The sequence below is a fragment of the Neolamprologus brichardi genome, chromosome 17 (genome assembly GCF_056152115.1).
Source record: "Neolamprologus brichardi isolate AB-2024 chromosome 17, ASM5615211v1, whole genome shotgun sequence".
Lineage (NCBI taxonomy): Eukaryota > Metazoa > Chordata > Actinopteri > Cichliformes > Cichlidae > Neolamprologus > Neolamprologus brichardi.
Window position 1 is genome coordinate 23,247,147 of NC_142120.1, and position 21,229 is coordinate 23,268,375.

General features: G+C 46.0%; 1 protein-coding gene across 1 annotated transcript; it reads left to right on the top strand.

Annotated features, from left to right (window-relative positions):
- Nucleotides 1-1,606: 1,606 nt before the first annotated feature.
- On the top strand, nt 1,607-12,216 carry drd4-rs (dopamine receptor D4 related sequence). The gene is made up of 6 exons (XM_006781090.2): nt 1,607-1,755; nt 6,393-6,496; nt 6,582-6,862; nt 6,956-7,068; nt 8,862-9,550; nt 11,616-12,216. Exons 3-6 carry the CDS (start codon nt 6,623-6,625, stop codon nt 11,816-11,818), a joined length of 1,245 nt encoding a protein of 414 aa, XP_006781153.1. The 5' UTR covers nt 1,607-1,755; nt 6,393-6,496; nt 6,582-6,622; the 3' UTR covers nt 11,819-12,216.
- The last annotated feature ends 9,013 nt before the right edge of the window (nt 12,217-21,229 follow it).

Sequence of the window (21,229 nt, forward strand, 5' to 3'; positions counted from 1 at the left end):
TCCGCCCCTGTCCATGAAGCCTCTAATTTTCTGCTTCTTAATTCACATAAAACTGAGGTTATTGTACTTGGCCCCAAAAATCTTAGAAATATGGTATCTAACCAGATTCTTACTCTGGTTGGCATTACTTTGGCCTCCGGTAACACTGTGAAGAATCTTGGAGTTGTTTTTGACCAGGATATGTCCTTCAATGCATATATTTAAACAAATATATAGGACTGCTTTTTTTTCATTTGTGCAATATCTCTAAAATTAGAAATATCCTGTCTCAACTGGTTTATGCATTTATTACTTCTAGGCTGGACTACTGCGATTCATTATTATCAGGATGTCCTAAAACTCCCTGAAAAGCTTTCAGTTGATCCAAAATGCAGCAGCAAGAGTACTGACAGGGACTAGAAAGAGAAAGCATATTTCTCCTATATTGGCTTCCCTTCATTGGCTCCATGTTAAATCCAGAATTTAGCCTTCAACTTTCAGGCCCCTCTTCTGTGGAACCAGCTTCCAGTTTAGATTCAGGAGACAGACACTATCTCTACATTTAAGATTAGGCTTAAAACTTTCCTTTTTGATAAAACATATAGTTTGGGCTGGATCGGGTGACCCTGAATCCTCCCTTAGTTATGCTGCAATAGGTATAGGCTGCTGGGGGATTCCCATGAGTATTTATATGGCTTTATACAGCTCTCTGCATTTAATCATTTGTTATTATTAATCTCTGGCTCCCTTTCGCAGCATGTCTTTGTCCTGTCTTCATCCCATCACCTTTTCCTCCAAGCTGGTCTATTGCGGCGAACAGAGAGCTGTCGATTGATCGTGAACCTCCAGGTCAATGGAGCTCACTCAGGTGTTCTGTCCACCTGGAGGAGAGCTGGGACTCTTGCCTGGTTTTTCCCCAGAGGAGTTGGAGTAGGTGGAGTTACAGATGAACGTGAAAGTCCAGGTGAAAAGTTTGACAGGTGAACAGCTTGTTAATGATGAGGTAATTAAAGAGCAGAACCGTGTCACTTCCTGTCTGTACACATTGGCACTCCTAGAAGAAGATTAGTGATGAATATCCTTTCAGCCTCTGATCCCAGGTCAGAAACACCTGCAGGTTGGTGCCGTTCCCATGGCCACAGTTAAAAAAAATAAGCAATGCTGACTCAGCATCCTCAGGCACCTTTAGGCTTCGCCCTCAGTGGGGTCTGACAGACACAGCTGGAGGTGACGCTCTTCATCCATCAGGCAGCAGCTAAAGGTCACAGAGGAGGAGGAGCCTTCCTCAGTCACACTGAAAACCTCTCTTTTTAATTTAATGCCCTTAAAGACATCAACAGTCACCTGACTGGTCACCTGATCTCATCTGAATGATGATCCATAAAAATCAGAACACCTGTCCATCACACACACCTGACAGCACATAGGTATGACAGCAGCAGATACAAAATACCACAGAAGAAGAAGAAAAAGCACCTGATGACAGAGGAAGGAAGGGAGGAGAGTCAGTACATCACTGCTGACTGTTAGCCAATCAGAGAGCAGGAACACCAGGAGGAGGAGGAGGAGGGTAGCTTTTTATAGACGAGGAGACAAAAGTTTGTCAGATGAGACGTGAAGAGAGGAAGGAGCGAGAGATTCACAGAAGGAGAGAAATATTCACACAGGAGGAGGAAGAGGAGGAGGATGATGACCAAACTCTGGGTCATAGACAAAACAAAGAGACTCACAGAAGTGGAAGAGGAGGAACAGACGATGCTGCTTCAGCTCTGAAATGTGAGTTTGTTTCTTTTTCCTCAATATTGTTTGGCTTAGATTAAAATAAACATAACATAATATCATATTATATCGCACAATATATTTAATAAAATATAACACAATTGTTTTAGATCATGTAACATAATAAAGTTGAAGTGAATCTGCTTACACCCGAGCTTTAAAGCTGACGTGATGTTTGAGAATGAATCTGGCAGCAGGTTTCAGTTTAATCCCGTCAGTCTGCCTCTGGTGCCTCGAACAGCCTTTAATTATTTTAATGATGTCATCATCACATGTTTGTTTTCTCTGCCGCACTTTAATTTTTAAATTTAACTTCTGTGTGCGGTCATAAAAACACTGATCATGCTCACAAACCTCTCTGACATCACAGCACCCCCACAGGCTGAGCTTTTTTATGACTGGTGAGGTCACCTCACTTCTCAGGACGACATCCATTTTTGTATCTTGTAGCATGATTGTGCCCAAACTGAAGTTTAGTTTAAAATTAGTTTCATTTATTTTAACTTTAAATAAGCACCGAATGATATGAGCAGAGACATTGCAGTTATAAATGCCAGATTTCCTCCTTGCTGTGACCCTCAGGATTTTATCTCACCACTGTGACATCATGCGAGGCTCACTCAGTTATCAATTTCAATTTCTTTATTGTCCCACAAGGGGAAATTAGTTTAGCAGCAGGATATAAATAAACAGAACAATACTATAAAACAATAATGACAATAATAATAGCAATAACAATAATAGTGATAGAAAGTCCTAGGACAGTTATTTGCCATTGAGGAGACAAGATGCAGTGGGGATAAAAGAGACCTGGAGCCTTTTAGTCTTCCTCACAGATACTCTAAAACGGTGGCCGGAAGGCAACAACTCAAACTCACTGTGAAGTGGATGGTTCAAACAATTAATAATAGAATGAGCCTTTCTAAGCACATTTCTATTGTGTATTTCATATATCCATATGTAGGACCCAATTTTTTTCAGCTTTAAGCTATGAGACGAAACCTCTCTGGTCAGGTTTAGGAGGCGGTGTAACCCAGAACGATACCCGTGATGGGAAACTCCATAACTGTTAGTGAGTGGGGCCTGAGGTCAAGCTTTGTCACCTCTAAGGCAGGCGATTGAAGAATCAGCCAGTGGAAATGGTGGACAACACCGTGGGTTAAGTGGGCCGGAATGATCCGGACCAACTAATGGATTAGTTTTCCCTTAGCTACCACCTGGTGGTCTGTCCAGCTACAGAATAGAGATACTCGACCTGTTTTCACCATCGGTCTGTGTTCATGGTGCAGACGTCCATAAAGCTGCAGTGGTGACACTCAGCATCTAGCTAGCAATAAAGAAGCGGAGCAATGTAAGTTCAGAAAACCACAAACTTTTCTCAACAAATGTTGGCAAACAGACAAACCGCTTCAGACACAGAGCTGTAGCTGCTGCGTTTACAGGCATACAAAATAACGCTAACGATCTGAGCAAGGCCACGGATTATTCTCACAGGTGAGGGCCGGTCAGTGAGTGACGTTTATAAACTGGATTTAAAGCTGACAAGTCATGTCCTCTTATTTAATCAGGATCGACACCTGACGTAACGTGATGCAGATGATTTTATGAAACACTGAGCAAAACTATGTGAAGCACTGACTCAGAGACTATACGAAAATATATCACTCAGCATCTTATTGCTTTATAACTGGATTTCATAACTAACATTAAACCTGCGTGTGTGTGTGTTATCTGAGAAGACTCCACACTGGGCTCAGATGGCTTCATTTCCAGCACTCAGAGCTTTTAACCCTTTGCTGGCTCAGAGTGAGGTTGGTTAAAGCGTGTCTGTGATGATCGTGTGTGTGGTTGCAGGTTTGAGGTTTTGACGGTTTTCGGCACCTCTCGCTGATTGGATGACTTGGTTTAATCATGTGGTGCTGACAGCCTGTGTACATTTTGCCACTGAAGAATTATAAATAAAGTTTAGTTTAGTTTTTATTTTAACAAATGTCTGGAAAAAATAAATCATCAGAAATGCTTTTATTGTGAAATTATGAGATGACCTAAATTTAATCAGATTACAGATGTGACAGATGTGCTGCATAATTATGACCCATTCATGGATTATGGATTATGGACTGTGTCATGTGACCTGGTGACATCTTGACCTGCTGTCATTATTATGACAGACTCACCAGGGGGTTTTGGGTTGGTATGTCGGGTCCTGTTTGGATGTTTGCAGGTGAGCCTAGTGCACCTGTTCAGGTAACGAGACAAACCTGAGAGCGAGGGCCACCGCAGCAGCTCGGAGGAAGCATGAAAACACGAAGACAATGAGGGAAAACCCACGCTGCATCCTCTCACGTCCATCCACCTGGAGCTGCCCCTGCACATACTCTGCTCGTCTCTGAGGCCCACGCCCTCACTCTTCCTCCGTGACACACTCTGATTAACTCGTGAAAACGTCTTTACGTCGGTTGCTATGGTTTCGCAGCGCAGAGATTTAACATGTCCGCCTCCTCCTCTGTTAGGAAAAAGATCTCTTATTTTCGAGGTGACGCTCCTCGCAGTGTTCTTCGCCTCCTCTCTCTCTGGCTGCTGTTACCTGACACGCAGGTGTGCTGCTGGCACAACAAACCTAACAAGAACCAATCAACAGGTTGATCACAAACCTGCCAGTACATCTTCATAAAGGAGCGTGCTGAAAACATGACAGACTCATCCCGTCTACCTGTCCATGTGTGTGTCTGTGTGTGTGTGTGTGTGTGTGTGTGAGAGAGAGAGAGAGAATCTGTGTGTGGTAGCTACATGGTAAAGTTCCAGCTGCCGCTAACCAAATAATAAGTATGAATAAAGTTTAACTAAATTAGTGCTTCTCTAATGACATCAGAAAAAGGTCACAGTCACATAGAGTCAGCCATGTGGGTGCACTGTTTGCCTGTTTCTTGCCTTTAGAGGAGCAATTCTGTGACTCTGATGAAGCTTTTTATCACAAATTGTCACAACATCTTTTCAGGAGCTAGCTGAAAACCTGACAGCAGCTTATCAATTATTATTGATGAAGCTTTGTTTTTATACGCTGGTTAATGAGAGGAGGAGGATTTCTGCCAGAGGACGTTATGCACTAGGTGGCGCTGTGTTTCAGTGTGTGGATGTCCCCACTGAGAACATCTGGAAGAAGCTTTAGCACCTTGAAGCTGGAGGAGGTCTTTAACAATTATGGTGGGCCTTATCTGCTACATTGCCATGGTAACTGATGTTGATCTGTATTAGCTTATGTTCAGATAAAAGATCCACAGGTACAGACCAATAACTTGATAAGTTTTGTCCTCAAATGCAGATGCACCTCTCTAGGAGGCGAGGAGTGAAAATGCCCTATGTGCAGATTTTAAACTCCTGTATTTATTTTACCCCTCAGCTCACAGACTGTATGTAAACGATTTTTGTGACGCCAGCTGACAGCTAGTTTGATTTTCTGGTTATCAGTTTTCCTTCAGAGTCACACACCTGCTGATCAGGAACATCAGATAGTCCAATAAACTCACAGCAGCCACATTACTGGTCAGGTGACATCATTACAAATGCTCCAAAAGGCTCCAACAGCACAAACACAGTTCAGAGGTTCACCTGTCAGTCAGAGAGGCCACGCCCCTAATAATGCTAACTTGGACCTACAGAGAGCAGGTGCTGGAGACAGACAGGCTGTTGGTGTTTCTTTCTAATCATTATTGATTATTGATCCTCCTGCTGTGTTTGGGAGTCTGGGTGGAGGTAGGAAGAGGAGCTTTCTTGGACGTTGTCCTGCTGTGAGGATCACAGTGAACATACACAGAAAGCAAGCTCAGCTCCCTCCACCTAACATAGTTAATCTGCTGCACAGATGTTCACAGTTAGAGCCTGACCCTTACTTCACTGTGCTGCTGTTGGAGGGCAGCCTCACACAAACTCAGTGTTTTCATATGCTGCTGAGTCAGGTGGGTCAGGCTCCGCCCCTTGTGAAACAAACAGTTGTAAAAAAAACCTGGTTAAATGTCCCGTGTTAGCTTAGTTTCCCACAAATCCTTCAGAAACATATCGCAGCTGATTATCAATCAGCTGATAAAAAAAACCTTAGGTTAAATCGAGCCCGTTAATAAGCACACACACATCTCAGTGTGTGTGTGTGTTTACATGTAATGTTGGCAGCCATGGTCCGTGGTCGTCATGGTAACAGAGGATGAAGAGCAGGATGAGAGCGGCTCTAAGATGTGATTGTCTCTGAGAGGAGACACTTCAGCAAACAATAGGCTGACATTTAATAAAACGGGCTCCACTTCTTTATCTAACCACCACAATAAGAGCAACACAAGTCCCCCCCCCCCCCCCCCCCAACCACACACAACAAACTGATCTGTGTGAGCTGTTGTCTGATTGGTTCATTTATCGTCCCAAACACGGCTGCAAACGGTGATGGTTTCTTTGTGTTAGTTGAACAGGTGGGAAAATAAAGCGCTACTAACATGAAGCGTCCTTCTGTAAAGCGACACAGCAAGTAAAGACATAACTGTCCACTGAGCACTGATGCATCACCTGGACTGATGCAGACACCAGGACTACTTTTAACTGCGGATGAATACAATTAATGTAAAGAGGTTATTGTTTGTTGTTTACAGTAGCAGAAGAAAACAACAATGATGAACAAAGAGAAAGACGTGAAGCAAACAGGTGCTGACACTGAGACTCACCTGAAACCACAGATGGTACAGGAAGCAGCAAGGTAAGTCTGCCTTACTTTGAGTACTTGGTTTAAATGCTCAGATTACTTAGTAGAAGCAATAACACAGTAACTGTGTCATGTCCAGATGTTGAGCAAAGCCCTGCAGCTGTGCTTAGGGCCTCCATCATGGACAATGTGACACCTGGTGCCCTTCCAGGTGAGCCAGACTTGAAGGAATACAACTACCTGGCCTTGGTTCTTGGGGTGCCACTGATCCTGGTCATCATCCTGGGGAATGTGCTGGTGTGTCTGAGCGTGCTCACTGAGCGCTCTCTGAAAACCGCCACCAACTACTTCATCATCAGCCTGGCGGTGGCTGACCTGCTGCTGGCCGTGCTCGTGCTGCCGCTCTACGTCTATTCAGAGGTCAGTGTGATTGAGCCGCCTGGGCTCAGGTGTGCTCTGAGCTTAGGTGTGCTCCCAGTTTTACCTGAAGGCCCTCTCTCTGTTTGTGTGCAGTTCTTGGGGGGGATCTGGACATTGAGCACCTACATCTGCGATGCTCTGATGACCATGGACGTGATGCTGTGCACTGCCTCCATCCTAAACTTGTGTGCCATCAGCGTAGACAGGTGAGTCCAGCTGTGGATTCAGGTCACAGTAACAGGATCATTAGCACATCTGCTGCAGGTGTAATTAAGATTTTGAACTGTCTGAGATGGAAATATTTCCCCATCACAGAGTCATGTGACCTGCTGTGTCCCTCAGTCAGTTTAATAGATTTTAATGAAGAGACACGTTAAATCAAAGTGCGCTCTTCTTCTCTTCTCACATTGTAACTTTATTTCAGTCATGTCGCTGTAGTCACACTGCTGACACCTCATTAATGAGATAACACGTGACTTCATCCTGATTTTTACAGACAGCAGCTGATAATGAACCAACTGACACAAAGTGTTGAGAAAAAGAAATTCAGTGAGTCAAATATGTCTTAGTGAGATTACAGGCGCCAAACCTATTTTTACCAGTGGTGCTACAGTCTCTATTTAAAGCCTCTAAGCCGAGAAGAGGCTGCGGTGACACCTCATACACACACACAATTTTGGATACAGCCTCATTCTGCCCACACCTGCAGTTTACCTGAGAGCTAATGAGGGGATCCAGTGTCCAGATTCTTAGTATAGAACATTTTCCAGAATTAATCAGAAAAAAGTACACACACACACACACACACACACACACACACACACACACACACACACACACACACACACACACACACACACACACACACACACACATACATAGTGGTTTGAAAGTGTTTGCCCCCTTCCTGAATTCCTACTTTTTGTATGATTGTCACACTTAAACGTTTCAGATCATCAAACCAATCTAAATATTAAACAAAGATAATGCAAGCAAACACAAAATGCAGTTTCTAAATGAAGGTATTTATTATTAAGGGGAAAATAAATCCAAACCTCCATGGCCCTGTGTGAAAAAGTGATTGTCCCCTAATGCTAATACCAGGTTGGGCCACCCTTAGCAGCGACAACTGCAATGAATAACTGGCACTGAGTCTTTTACAGTGGAATTGTTGCAATCCAGTCACAATGGAAGGGTTTCTAGCATGAACCACCTTTTTAAGGTCATGCCACAGCATCTGAGTTGGATTCAGGTCAAGGCTTTGACTAGGCCACTCCAAAGTCTACATTTTAGTTTTCCTTAAGCCATTCAGAGGTGGACTTGCTGTTGTGTTTTGCATTATTGTCCTGTTTCAGAACCCAAGTGCGTTTTAGCTTGAGGTCACAAACAAATGCCCAGACATTTTCCTTCAGGATGTTTTGGTAGAATTCATGGTTCCATTTAACACAAGTCTTCCAGGCCCTGAGGCAGCAAAACAGCCCACTACCAACACCATATTTTACTGTTAGTATGATGTTCTTTTCCTGAAATGCTTCATTACCAGATGTAATGGGACACTCTTGTTCAAAAAGTTCCGCTTTTGTCTCCTCAGTTCACAGAATATTTTCCCAAAACACATCTTGGGGATCATCGAGATGTTTTCTGGCAAAACTGAGACAAGCCAGTATGTTCCTTTTGGTCAGCAGTAGTTTTTTCTTTGACCTCAGACCCATTTTGCCCAGTCAATACTTATGGTGGAGTTATGAACTCTGACCTTTACTGAGGCAAGTGAGGCCTGCAGTTCTTTGGATGTTGTTCTGGTGTCTCTTATTACTACTTGGATAAGTCGTTGCTGCTCTCTTGAGGTAATTCTGCCCCTGTAGAGTGCCTGTAGAGATGGATTTTGTTATATGTGGTCTGATTCTCCCTGTGATCAGTATAAACACTAATCTGTTGGTTTAAGTCAGTCCAAATACTTGCCTATAAACCTAAAACCTCCTCTGTCTCTCTGCTATTGCAGGTACATCGCAGTGGTGGTCCCCCTGAAGTACAACAGGAACCAGTTCAGTGTTCGTCAGCTGGCTCTCATCACAGCGACCTGGGTGCTGTCACTGGGTGTGGCCAGTCCTGTCATCTTTGGTCTGAATCAGGTGCCGGATCGTGACCCGAGTGTGTGTAAATTAGAGGACGATCGCTTTGTGGTGTACTCGTCCGTTTGCTCCTTCTTTGTGCCTTGTCCTGTCATGCTCTTCCTCTATTACTGGATGTTTAGAGGCCTGCGGCGTTGGAGTGGGCGGAGCCGCTCCCAAGCAGGCCGGGCTGGTCGGCAAGTTTTCTCTTTACAGCTTAGCTCAGCTCTACGCCGAGCTAAAGCCACGACAGCTGGCAGTCAAGAAAAAGTGGTATATATGGCGCCCCCTGGGCTCAGCCCCACGTCTCCCTCCACCGTGTCTATGGCAACACCCTCAGTGACACCGGTAATGGAGGAACACCAGGATGGTATAGCAGTGGTGGCAGACAGTGACCCAATGACGACTCAAATGGACAGCCTGTCGGATGGTGACCCCACGGATAGGAGGGAGGGTGGCAGCCGTCGAGAGAATGGCCTGAAAGGCAGCGCTGCGAAAAAGAGGGGGAGGAGGCAGAGCAAGACCAGCAGGGTCAGCGGCCGTGAGCGCAAGGCAATGAAGGTCCTGCCCGTGGTTGTAGGTGAGTCTCATGTCCAGGTGTTAGTTAGGACCAGGTCTGAGGTGGGACTAAATCTGAGACAGGAATCACCTACAACTATGGATCAGCCTCAGAGTTCTTCCTTCTCATAGTTGTAGCTGATTCTCCAGTCCAACTGTGAGGCACCAGGACAAGGTAGTGACAGGTATAAGGTAGGACCAAGTCTGATATAGATCCAGATCTAAGGGAGGAACAGGTCTAAGGCAGGATCAGGTCAAAGGTAGTATCAGGTCTGAGGCAGGGCTAGATCTGAAGTAGTAGGTCTAAAGTAGGACCAGATCTAAAATAGTGGCAGGTCTAAGACACAAACAGGTAGAAAATAAGACCAGTTCTAAGCCAGTAGTAGGTCTGAGTAGTACCAGATCTGAAGTCGTACCTGGTTCTGAAAGAAAGAAAGGTTAGGAAAAAACAGCCTAAGATAGCTTTGGGTTTGGTGAAGAATAAAGGTGGTCACACCAAATACTGACTTTACAGTTTGTGCACAAAAAAGTTGAACAAACTATTTTTTTCCATTGTATACTGTATTCCCAGCTCTGAGGCAGATCCAAGTGTAAAGGAGGTCTACTTCTGAAGTGGGTGCAAATCTGATACAAATGGAGGTTTGAAGCAGCAACAGGTCTAACGTTTCCAGAGATATTTCTATAAAACTAAAGCTCTCAGACGTGTAACTAGAACACATGGGGCCAGAACAGCTTTGAAGGTCTACATACATTCTTTTGACTCAGCTCTTACAGTGCATTCACACCAAACCTGTTTTACCTTACTTAACTCAAATAGCCAAATATATGTCCCAACAGCCAACAGGAGGAAGACTATAACAGCTATTACATATTTTAGAAGTTACAAGTTTTTACGAGTTTTTACTGTCTCTGTGTAAAAGCAAGATCTAAGGTTTGGACTTGCACTGTGTAAAAAACTTTATATTTGCTGTTAATGCACCATAAACATTCCCTCATTTGATGTTTTAGTGGAGAGTGCACATCTTCTTCATCAAACCATTAAATGAGCTCTGCTGTGCAGTGCCAAAAGAAGACCACCCAAGTCAGACAGAAACATCTGATCAGAGGATGGAGGTGATCAAACTGTGTATTGATCTGCAACATCCTTAACTCATCCTTACTCATCCAAATAGAGCCAGTGCATCAGAAACCAGGTCTTATAAGTCAGGTTTACAGACCAGAATTCAATCTGTCAGAAACTTCCAACTATTATTAACAAGCAAATGAGCGCAGACACAGTTTCACACATCATTATGTTCAAAGTTGTTGCATTCAGAAATGGACATTGAGATAAATGTGAACACAAAAGCTCATCAGCACGGCTTGTTGTTGTGTCTTTTCATCTAAACGAGAGCTGTCTCTGCTGGACGTCTCTGCACTAACCGTAATGTTTTGTTGAGTGAATCTCAGTAAAAATAGAAACTTCTTCTTGTATCTCTGTGGAAACCGCTTTAATTCACACCACAAAGTGTTTAACACTCACAGCTCATCCAAAACCATGAGGCTGAAGGTGGTGTGAAGGATTTAATTAAAGAGAAAACATGCAATTAGAGCTTCAAAGGAACATCAAACAGATCAAGTGTTGAGTAAAAACAGAGGTAGGAGTCATTTTGGATAAACTGGTCTGCAGGAAGACTGGAGTCTCTGTGAATGCACCACAGTGCTTAAACTTCTTTCCCTAAAATGTAATTCATCAGGTTTATTCAAAATTCAAACTTAATAGTCATTGTTAATCTCTGGCACACTTCCACAATAAGTCTTTGTCCTGTCTTCCTCTCCTCACTCCAACCGAACACGGCAGATGGCGGCCCCTCCCTAAGCCTGGTTCTGCTGGAGGTTCCTGCCAGTTAAAGGGAGTTTTTCCTTCCCACTGTCGCCAAAACACTCGCTCATAAGGAGTAATATGATTGTCAGGGTTTTCTTTGTTTTCATTGTATTATTGTAGAGTATTCTAGACCTTACAATATAAAGTGCCTTGAGGCAACTGTTGTTGTTATTTGGGCTATATAAATAAAACTGAACTGAAACTCTCTCTCTCTGTGTCTCAGGTGTGTTTCTGGCCTGCTGGACTCCGTTCTTTGTCGTCCATGTCACCAAAGTTTTGTGCCAGTCATGCAACATTGGTCCCACACTCATCTCCGTGGTAACTTGGCTTGGCTATGTGAACAGCGCTGTCAACCCGATTATCTACACGGCCTTCAATGCCGAGTTCAGGAACGTCTTTCACAAACTGCTCTGCTGTCAGACGTGAAAGCAGATCAACATCCAACAGGAAGAAGCCCCAGCGTGGAACTCAACTCGACTCAAACACTCTCAGACTTCTTAAGGTTTTAAAGTGTGCGGGCTCTTATTTTAAAAGTTTGGAGATGTTACAGCCCAGAGGCATAAAACCTGCAAACATGTTTCTGATATCTGACTGTTTCCATGTTTAAAGTTTGCAGCTCATAAGAATTTACTTTGACTGTTTGTACAGTGTTTTTGTAACTGAAGCAGAGAGCTTCATGTGGACCTGGATGTTTCCGTCAGTTTTGTGGTGAAGCTCGTTGAGGACAGATGGTGTTTGTAGTATTCTGATCTGTGGCATGAAGGTGATAAAATGTAGCTGAGCAAACTTCTGTGTCATTTGAACAAACACAATAAAGAGATTAAAGACTGTTTGATGGGAGCAGCTGATCTGTGGGGTAACAGCAGATACCCAGCAGGATGTGACTGCCCCAGGGGTGGGGGTCTAAGCCAGGTGAGTTTTATGTCATAGGTGGAGGTCGGGCAGCTCATTAAAAAGATGCAGAAGAAGAGTCAGGATGCGACCCAGAGCCACTGATTCATCAGAGAAGCTCCAGTTTGTTCACCTGTTCTAGTGCTCGTCGCATCCAAGGCATCACCTGTCTGCAGGCTGTCAGTGAAGCTGCTCATTCACCTTTTGTATTAAAGTAATGACACCCCTCTGTGTGGGTGGAACTGCCTCCACCTGTCAGAGCACTCCTGCAGATATCTGAGTTTGTGTGTCTCTGAAGTAGCTTCATTACAGTCTGATGTGATGACCTCCTTCATCAGAGTGGGGAGACCCCTTAATGACCAGAGGTAACCATGGTGATGGGGAGCATCTCATCCACACATGTAATAAACATGGGTGTTCAGACGTCCATCTGGAAATCAGAGGGCTTTATTCTGCTCAAATGACTAGGTTGTGGAGCTGACTTTGCTTCATCTGTGTGTTGATTTAGTTTTACTCAATAAAAACATGTAGAGTAAAACATAGAGAGCTTTTCTCTCTCAGCTTTGAGCTTCATCAAGACTCTGCAGACTCAGAGTGTCTGCGATGTAGCTGAAGCATGAACTGCACACAGACAGCTGCAGCTCTTCACTTCACAGACCAAGTCCCAGGCTGTGTTTTATTAACTGACCCGTACAAACACCCGAGCCTCGGCCACCCTCTCCAAAGCAAACTGAGAGCTGAAACACGCACTCATGCTCAGCAGTGCTGAAAACACCATAAAAACATGAACAAAGGCTGGGAAAAAAATGAGTGAAGGGCTGAAACACAGTGTGCAAAAGTCTTGGGCCGCCCCTCATTACTTTATAATCCAAGCAGCCAGATTTTTCTGTATTGTTAAAGTACTCTTGAGCAATAGTTCTGCAGCTTTCTAAAGGCTGCTTTTCACTGTTTTAGACCAGTCCTTGTATTGGAATGTTTTTTTGTGTGTTAGAAGTTTGTGTGCCTGAACTTGTCACGTCACAGTGGCCCATGGAAAAGGGATGGACTCGGTGTAACAAAAGAGTCTTTATTCACAACGCTTGGAAGCTAACAGAAAACTTAGACTATTATTAAGGAACGTAAACTAGACGTCTGAGGCAAGAGAAACTATGACCATAACAAAACTATGACTAGATAGCAGTGACGACTGGGCAGGGGAAACTGTGGCTGGCCAGGGCACTGAAACAGAGGAGAGAGCAGTCAGGGGAATCCAACAGAGAGCTGCGAGTTAATCCGAGAATAATTACACTGGGCTGCCTTACGTGCTTGCAGGTGGAGGTTGCTTGGAGGGGGAAGGCAGGAGACAAAGGTCCAGGTGGGTACTGCGTGCAATGCAGGGAGGTAGGCCAGAGAGACTGGCAGTTTGAAAGGGGAGACGTTACCGGCAGCTGCAAACCAGAATCCAGAAGAGCTTGTACAGAGGAGACTTGGTAGGTGGGTTCCAGATGCCGACGAGAAAACAGAGGAATTAGGTAAGTACACACGATGATACACCAAGGTACAGACGTGAGTTGGCAGCTAATCTGGCAAAGACTAGTTGTGTGCGCAGGTCATAAATACTGCCGGTGTGATTGCCATCAGGTGAGGAACAACAAAGACTCCACTCAGAGGGTAGGAACAATGCAGTGGAAAACTACCCAGACCATGACACCAAGGGTCGACCCCCGGGGACCGATCCAGCCCCGACCCGGGCTGAGCTCTGTAAAAAGCAGAAAGCAAAGCAGGATCCAAAATCAACGAACGGGACACCCAGGACCGCTCCTCAGGCCCATAACCCTCCCAGTCCACAAAGAACTGCCGGCCCCGTCCAGAATGCACTGGACCACGAAGGCAGGATGCCTGTCAACGAGCCGGGCAGGAGGAGGGGGATCAGAAGGAGGGCACAACGGACTCATGACCACTGGCTTGACCTGGGAGACGTGGAATGTCGGGTGAATCCGCAGCGAGGAAGGCAGTTTCAATCGCAGCGCAGATGGGCTGAGGACCTGCTCCACCTCGAAGGGTGGGACAGTTTACGAGATGCCACCCTGAGGGGCACGTCCTTAGCAGACAACCACACCTTCTGTCCAGGGGAGTAAGCAGGGGCAGCTCTGCGGCGACGGTCTGCGTACCGGCGCTGGTGAGCAACGGACCGGCACAATGTCCGGCGGGTCAGCCTCCACGCCCGCCGACAACGTTGGAGATGGTGCTGGACTGAGGGAACCTCAAGTTCAGTCTCCAGTTCAGGGAAGAAAGGCGGCTGATAACCAATGGAGGCCTCAAAAGGCGAGAGTCCTGTAGCAGAAGATGTAAGCGAATTGTGAGCATATTCTGCCCATGGCAGCAATGAGAACCATGAAGTGGGGTTAGAGGTAGTGATACAATGCAGGGTGGCCTCCAGTTTCTGGTTGAGCCGTTCAGCCTGTCCATTCGTCTGTGGATGAAATCCTGACCTCAAAGAAGGCTTAGCTCCGAGAGCGGTACAAAATGACTTCCACACTCGCGATACAAACTGAGGCCCCCTATCTGAAACGATCTCCAAAGGTATGCCGTGTAGTCTGAAGACATGATCAGTTAGAACCTTGGCTGTCTCTGTGTCGGTGGGAAGTTTGTTTAGAGCAACGAAGTGTGCAGCTTTGGAGAATCTATCTACTACTGTGAGGATTGTTGTTTTACCTGAGGAGACGGGAAGGCCAGTGACAAAATCCAACGCGATGTGAGGAATAGTGAGGGGTTGCAAAAGTCCGACTGGGTGTTGTGAGTTCGATTTGTTTTTTTTGTTTGTTTTTTTTTGCCTGTCCCATTTGGTTCTTTAGCCGTCAGAATTGTTGTCTGAAGACCAACAAGGATACCCAATGGATTTGCCAAATGGATCATCATGGCATTGCCGTATTGGTCCATTTGATCGACCTTTGTTTTTATTATTTATTTTATTTTATTTTCAGTTGTTACAGACGGGACAGACATGAGTGAGGGATAGGAAAGGGAGAAAGAAAGAGGAAGGAAAAGAAAAACAGAAGGGGAGAGGGACAGTGAGAAAGGGGGAAAAAAATATCTCCGGGATCACCTGTTGAGAGAAAAAGAATAGAAAACAAGCAAAAAAACCAAAACAAAGCAACATACTAAACACAACACCATCGCATTAATCTAGCTAAGTGTAAACAGCAGTAAATACTAAATATTGAATGTTGTTGTGCAGCACGCAGGACAGACAGCGCACAATGTGCTTTGAAGTAGCAGCCAATAAAGGTGTGATTTAAGTCTATGAACAGTGAACACCCGTGTGCACACCTGTGTGGATCGGCGCGCTTGTATTCAAATGGTTTCCCCATGTAATGGTCTGCAAGAGAATGTAGAGAGCCATAGCCCCGTCCCCCAGGGCATGAAGCAGGCATGGAGGAGATCCAGGCCCCAGACATCCAGAGGCCCCAGAGTGCAAGAGCCCAAGGAGGGGCATCCGTGCCACCTTCATGGGAAGGGCTGAGGATCCCCAGACGAGGGGTCACCCAGTAGCCACCGGGCAGAAGCTAGAGGGGGCTGCACCGGCGTGCCCGCCGGCTCCGCCGGCAGCCAGCTGTGCCAGAGTGCACCGAGCCGCAGGCACAGAGGCCGGATGCCCGAGGGCCCTCCGCACCCCGGAAGAGGCCTGACTGAGCAACAGGCGCCAGGCCCCGCCAAGTAGCCACCAGGAGTGAGCTGGTACATACCTGAGCGCCCAGCCCCGGACACCAAGAACCAACAATGCACCGACCCCTGAGGGCATCAGTCACCGGCAGGGAGTGTGGTGAGGGGAGATAGGCCTTCACACTTGGAGGGCCTGGGAGTTCCCAGAGAGGTGGAGTCTAAGACCCGACCTGACATATAGACACAGACAAACAGGCACACACAGACACAGACATGCATTCCCACCCTCATGCACACATATACAAACACTCAGCACTCACCCAACGTAGGAATAAACGTAAATGGACATGTACACACAATCACACTCCCCAAACATACTCTATACCCCGGGTCCAGGTATCCTCGCCCCCAGAGGGGGAAATGGCACCCAGACCCAAGAGATGTTAGTGAGTTCGATTTGTAACATGCGCAAACAGGACAGGCAGCTACATATTCCTTGACGGCCTTATCAATAGTCTCCCACCAGAAATACCTCTTAATGAGTGAGCTGGTTCTCCCCCCACCCGGATGGCAAGCGAATCTGCCCTTGTGGACCCAATCAATCACCTTAGAGCGGGCCGCTGTGGGGAGGTAGCGTCGGTTTGGAGGGCCCGTGCCGGGGTCTGGCTCAGTCTCCAGCACACGCCAGATGTCCTCCTCCACATCCCAGGTGACAGAACCGATCTTGACTCCTGCCGGCAAGATGGTGGGTGCGTCACCCCACTACTTGGCTATAATTTCTAATGAAGCAGCGGTAGAAATTTGTGAAGCCTAAAAACCCTTGTAGGTGTTTTCGTGAGACTGGAAGTGGCCACTCTGCTACTGCCTTCACTTTAGCCGGATCAGTCTTCACCTGCCCCCCTGCAAGAATGTAACCCAGAAATGACACGGATGGTGAGTGGAATTCGCATTTTTCAGCTTTGATAAATAATTTGTTCTCCAGCAACTGTTGGAGCATGGCCCAGACATGAACTCTGTGTTCCTTGAGGTCTTTGGAAAAGATCAGGATGTCGTCAAGGTAAACAAAGACAAAACGGTCCAGAAAATCCCTAAGTACATCATTCGCTAGGTTTTGAAAAGCAGCAGGTTGCATTTGTGAGGCCAAACGGCATGACTAAGTACTCAAAATGTCCTAAGTCGGTGTTAAAAGCAGTCTTCCAGTCATCCCCCTCTCTGATTCTGACTAGGTGATAAGCGTTCCTGAGATTCAATTTGGTAAAAATGGTGGCTCCATGGAGGGGCAGCTGATGAGTGGCAATGGATATTTGTTTTTAACTGTGATGTCATTAAGGGGCTGAAAGTCGATGCATGGGCAGAGTGTGCCATCTTTCTTACCCACAAAGAAGAAGCCAGCTCCCACGGGAGAAGTTGATGGCCTGGTGACTCCAGCTGCCAGTGATTCTTTGATGTATTTTTCCATGGCAGCCCGTTCAGGGCGTGACAGGTTGTAGAGATGGCTGGAAGGTAATGTGGAGCCGGGAAACAAAGTAATGGAACAATCGTAAGGGCGATGGGGTGGTAGTGACTGTGCCTTATCTTTGTTAAAAACTTCTGATAAATCATGATACTCGGGGTGGGAATTGCAGAGGTCAGGGGTAAAGCTCTCATTGCATGAGGTCTCGGCAGCCCCTGGTGGTGGATCAGAGACGAGACAGTTGGCGTGACAATATGGACTCCAACTCACAACCCTCTGTCCCACCCAATCCAGGTGAGGATTATGATGCCTTGGCCATGGGAAACCTAAAATTATGGGTGTGTCAGGGGATTGTGAGGTGTAAAAGATCAGTGATTCTCTGTGGTTGCCGGAAGTAATCACAGTAACTGGTGCAGTGCGATGAGTTATGTAAGAAAAGACTTGATCGTTTAATGCCCTAACAGGGATAGACGGGTTTAACTCAAAAAGAGGGATCTGAAGCTGTTCAGCGAATCCCCTATCAATTAAACTCTGCTTGGCCCCCGAATCAATCAGAGCTGGTGAGGCGTGGGTTCCCTGACCGAGTAAGAGTGTAACTGAAAGTAAAAAACGGGGCTTAGCGTTAACACTGGTACCACCCACCTGTACCCCCGGTCTCTTTTCCCTTCTTGGGGCAAGAGGAAATCAGATGCTCAGAGGAGCCGCAATAAAAACAGAAGTGAGAACGGCGCCGTCTCTCTCTCTCCTCTGCCGTCAGCTGATAACACCCTATCTGCATGGGTTCCGGTTCACCACTGTCAGTGCCGGCAATGGGAGTGGACGGCTGAACCGGAAGCGGTGCCAGGGGAGGAACGACCGGAGATGACCGCCGCAAGGACCGACGGGAGCCGTAGTCCCTCTCCCACACCCGTTCCCGCAACCTGCTGTCAATGCAAAGTGTGAGGGAAACCAGCTCCTCAAAATTGGCTGGCTCATCCCAGGAGGCTAGCTGGTCCTTCATCTCATCATTGAGTGAGTGCAAATACACCCCCTACAGAGCTCAATCTGACCAGCCCGCCTCAGCGGCGGCGATGCGGAAATTGATCAGGAAGTCCGCAATGCCCTGCCGACCCTGACGAAGATTCAACAGCCTCCGAGCCGAACTGCACTCAGAGGTCGTGTGAGCAAAAGTTTTCTTAAACTCTTTCAAAAATTCATCATAGCGACAAGTCGGTAACGGATGTCTACTTTGATAAGCCTCTGCCCACGTAAGGGCGTGATCGCGCAGTTTCCCGACTAAATAAGAAATCCGCACGGTATCAGAAACAAATGAGCGGGGTGAACGACCGAATGCTAGCTCGCACTGAAGGAGGAAACCGCTACATCCCCCCCGGTCACCAGAAAAGGGTTCCAGTTGCGGGGAGGCAGCATTGCAGAACATTGGCGTCTGCGGAGACTCTAAATCCGCAGAGAGCTGTGGCGGCGGCAGCGCGGGTACCTGTGCAGACGTACCGGGAATGGGTTCGGGTTCAGAGGTAGTGGCGGACTGAAGGGTCTGAACCGCGGACTGCATTTTCGCCTGCTCGTCAGTGAGTGAGGTAACCTTTGCCAGGAGAAACTGGAGTGCTTCTTCGTGACTACCAAGAACATCACCTTGTTTCGAGATGGCAGTCCGGATTTGATCTGCTGAGTCCATATACTGGCCAGATTATACTGTCACGGCACAGTGGCCCGTGGAAAAGGGATGGACTTGGTGTAACAAAAGAGTCTTTATTCACAACGCTTGGAAGCTAACAGAAAACTTAGACTATTATTAAGGAACGTAAACTAGACGTCTGAGGCAAGAGAAACTATGACCATAACAAAACTATGACTAGATAGCAGTGACGACTGGGTGCAGGGACTCTTTATTACTAGCAGCATGTCACACAAACACAACAAGGGGATTCCACAATAGCTGTTAGCTGACAACTTGGAATTGGTTTTCAGCATGGTGTGCAGTGTGTCCCTAAAAATAAGAGAGAAATATGTACAGAAGAAGGAGGGCTAAAACTTTCTACAACAGATGAACAGGATCTGAAAGTCATCAAAAAAATTCAGCAAAGACCTGACAGAGGAGCTGAGAGATGATCTGGACCTTCAGCTGATCATCTACTGTTCACTCAAGTCTCGCCAGAATTGTTCTCAGAGGGATGGCAGCTGTCAAGAGGCTGTTCTTAATGAAGGGAAACAGGGTGGAAAGACTGAGGCATGAAAATGACACTAGAAGTGGACTAAAAATTAGAGGAACAGCTCTGTGTGTGCTGACAGAGGCTTTCAGGCCTGATAGTATATGAAGAAGAAGCTGCTGAGCAGCAGCTGAAGGAGGAGAGACACATCGACATGTCCTGTCAGGACTGATTTACCAGATATACAACTGAACCTCCACCGAGGTACTGCGGACATGCATGTGATAACACCTGAACCCTGAGGCCTCTGGAGGTGACCTAAAATGTAGTCTAGTTTCTGAAACTGTGAATGTTTACCATAGTTAACATGGTTAACATGTTGGGTAAGTGGGACTGACTGTGATCAAAAATCAGCTTTTACTTAGGCTTTAAAAACTGGACCTTCGGGGAACATGAACACAGCTGGCAGATCTTCCCAGACTTGTACTAATGACCTCACTGCTGGATCACCTCCATGATCAGTACACAGTGACCTCCCTGCAGCAGGATCACTGTTTCAGCTTCCTCTCACTTATCTCATATCCAAATGATCATTCAGGAGGAACAGGAAGCTCTGGCCTTGGTCAGACGACCAGAAACAGATCTGAGATCCACATAAAGGTCAGAGCAACAGAACAAAGACACAGCAGCTCAGCTGGACAAATTAACCTTTAAATAATGCTGAAGGCGGAAAGATGAGGATGAGAAAGATGAAGGTGCAGGATAATGGTGAAGGGTAGGGGTGCTCCAGGTTTTAAAACAGGATTTAAATGTGGAGAAGAACAGCTGGACACACCGTGTTGATCACAGGATTCACACCTGAGTGTGTTCAGCAGGTCCTTTCCACTGTGAAAGCAATGAGTCACTGACATGAGTCAGGCCACAGAAGAAGAAGAAGAAGAGGAGCGCTGTGTGTGGCGCTAGCTCTCCCAGCATGGTTTGGTGTTTTGAGTGTTTGTAATCTGAGCTCATCGGTTAGGTTTCCCATCTGCAGACTGAAACAGTCAGAAATATCCGAAGCTTGCAGTTTGCTCTCAGAATGAAACGTGATGGTTCAGGGCTGATCGGCGACTCTGTTCACTACTCTGCACAGAAACCTATGCTCGATGTCATCGATGAAGCTGTGAAATTACTCCCTGTTTGAGGAGCGCAGATGTTGCCAAATGACACACGTTTTCTATCAACAGTATCTATGAACAGGCTGCAGGTATCACTACACTGAATGTAAACCAATGGCCTTCTACTTCAGTCCCACTTACAAGACATGGTAATAGTGTAAGACATGGTCATAGTGTTCCTGAGGTAGAGACTATATGAATCTCTTAGGATTTCCACAACTTTGACAAAACACAATGAAAAGGCTTATTGAGTCCATTAATAATATTACAACCACAATGTGCAACAATAAACACATTCTTTTAAAAAACTGAATTAACATAAACACACTTGTCCTCCCATCTGCCTTTTTAACTGTATTTGTTAAACATAATAAATACAGACAAAAAATAATTTAAACTTACTGTTTTAATGCAATCTACAAACTATATAAAGTGCAATGCTCCTTTTAATGGGGGGCTCTCTTACTGAGTTGAACCTAGGCAGTCACCATTAATGATAAAGTAAGTTCATTAACTCAATAGCTGGCATTAAAGTACAAAAATGTTC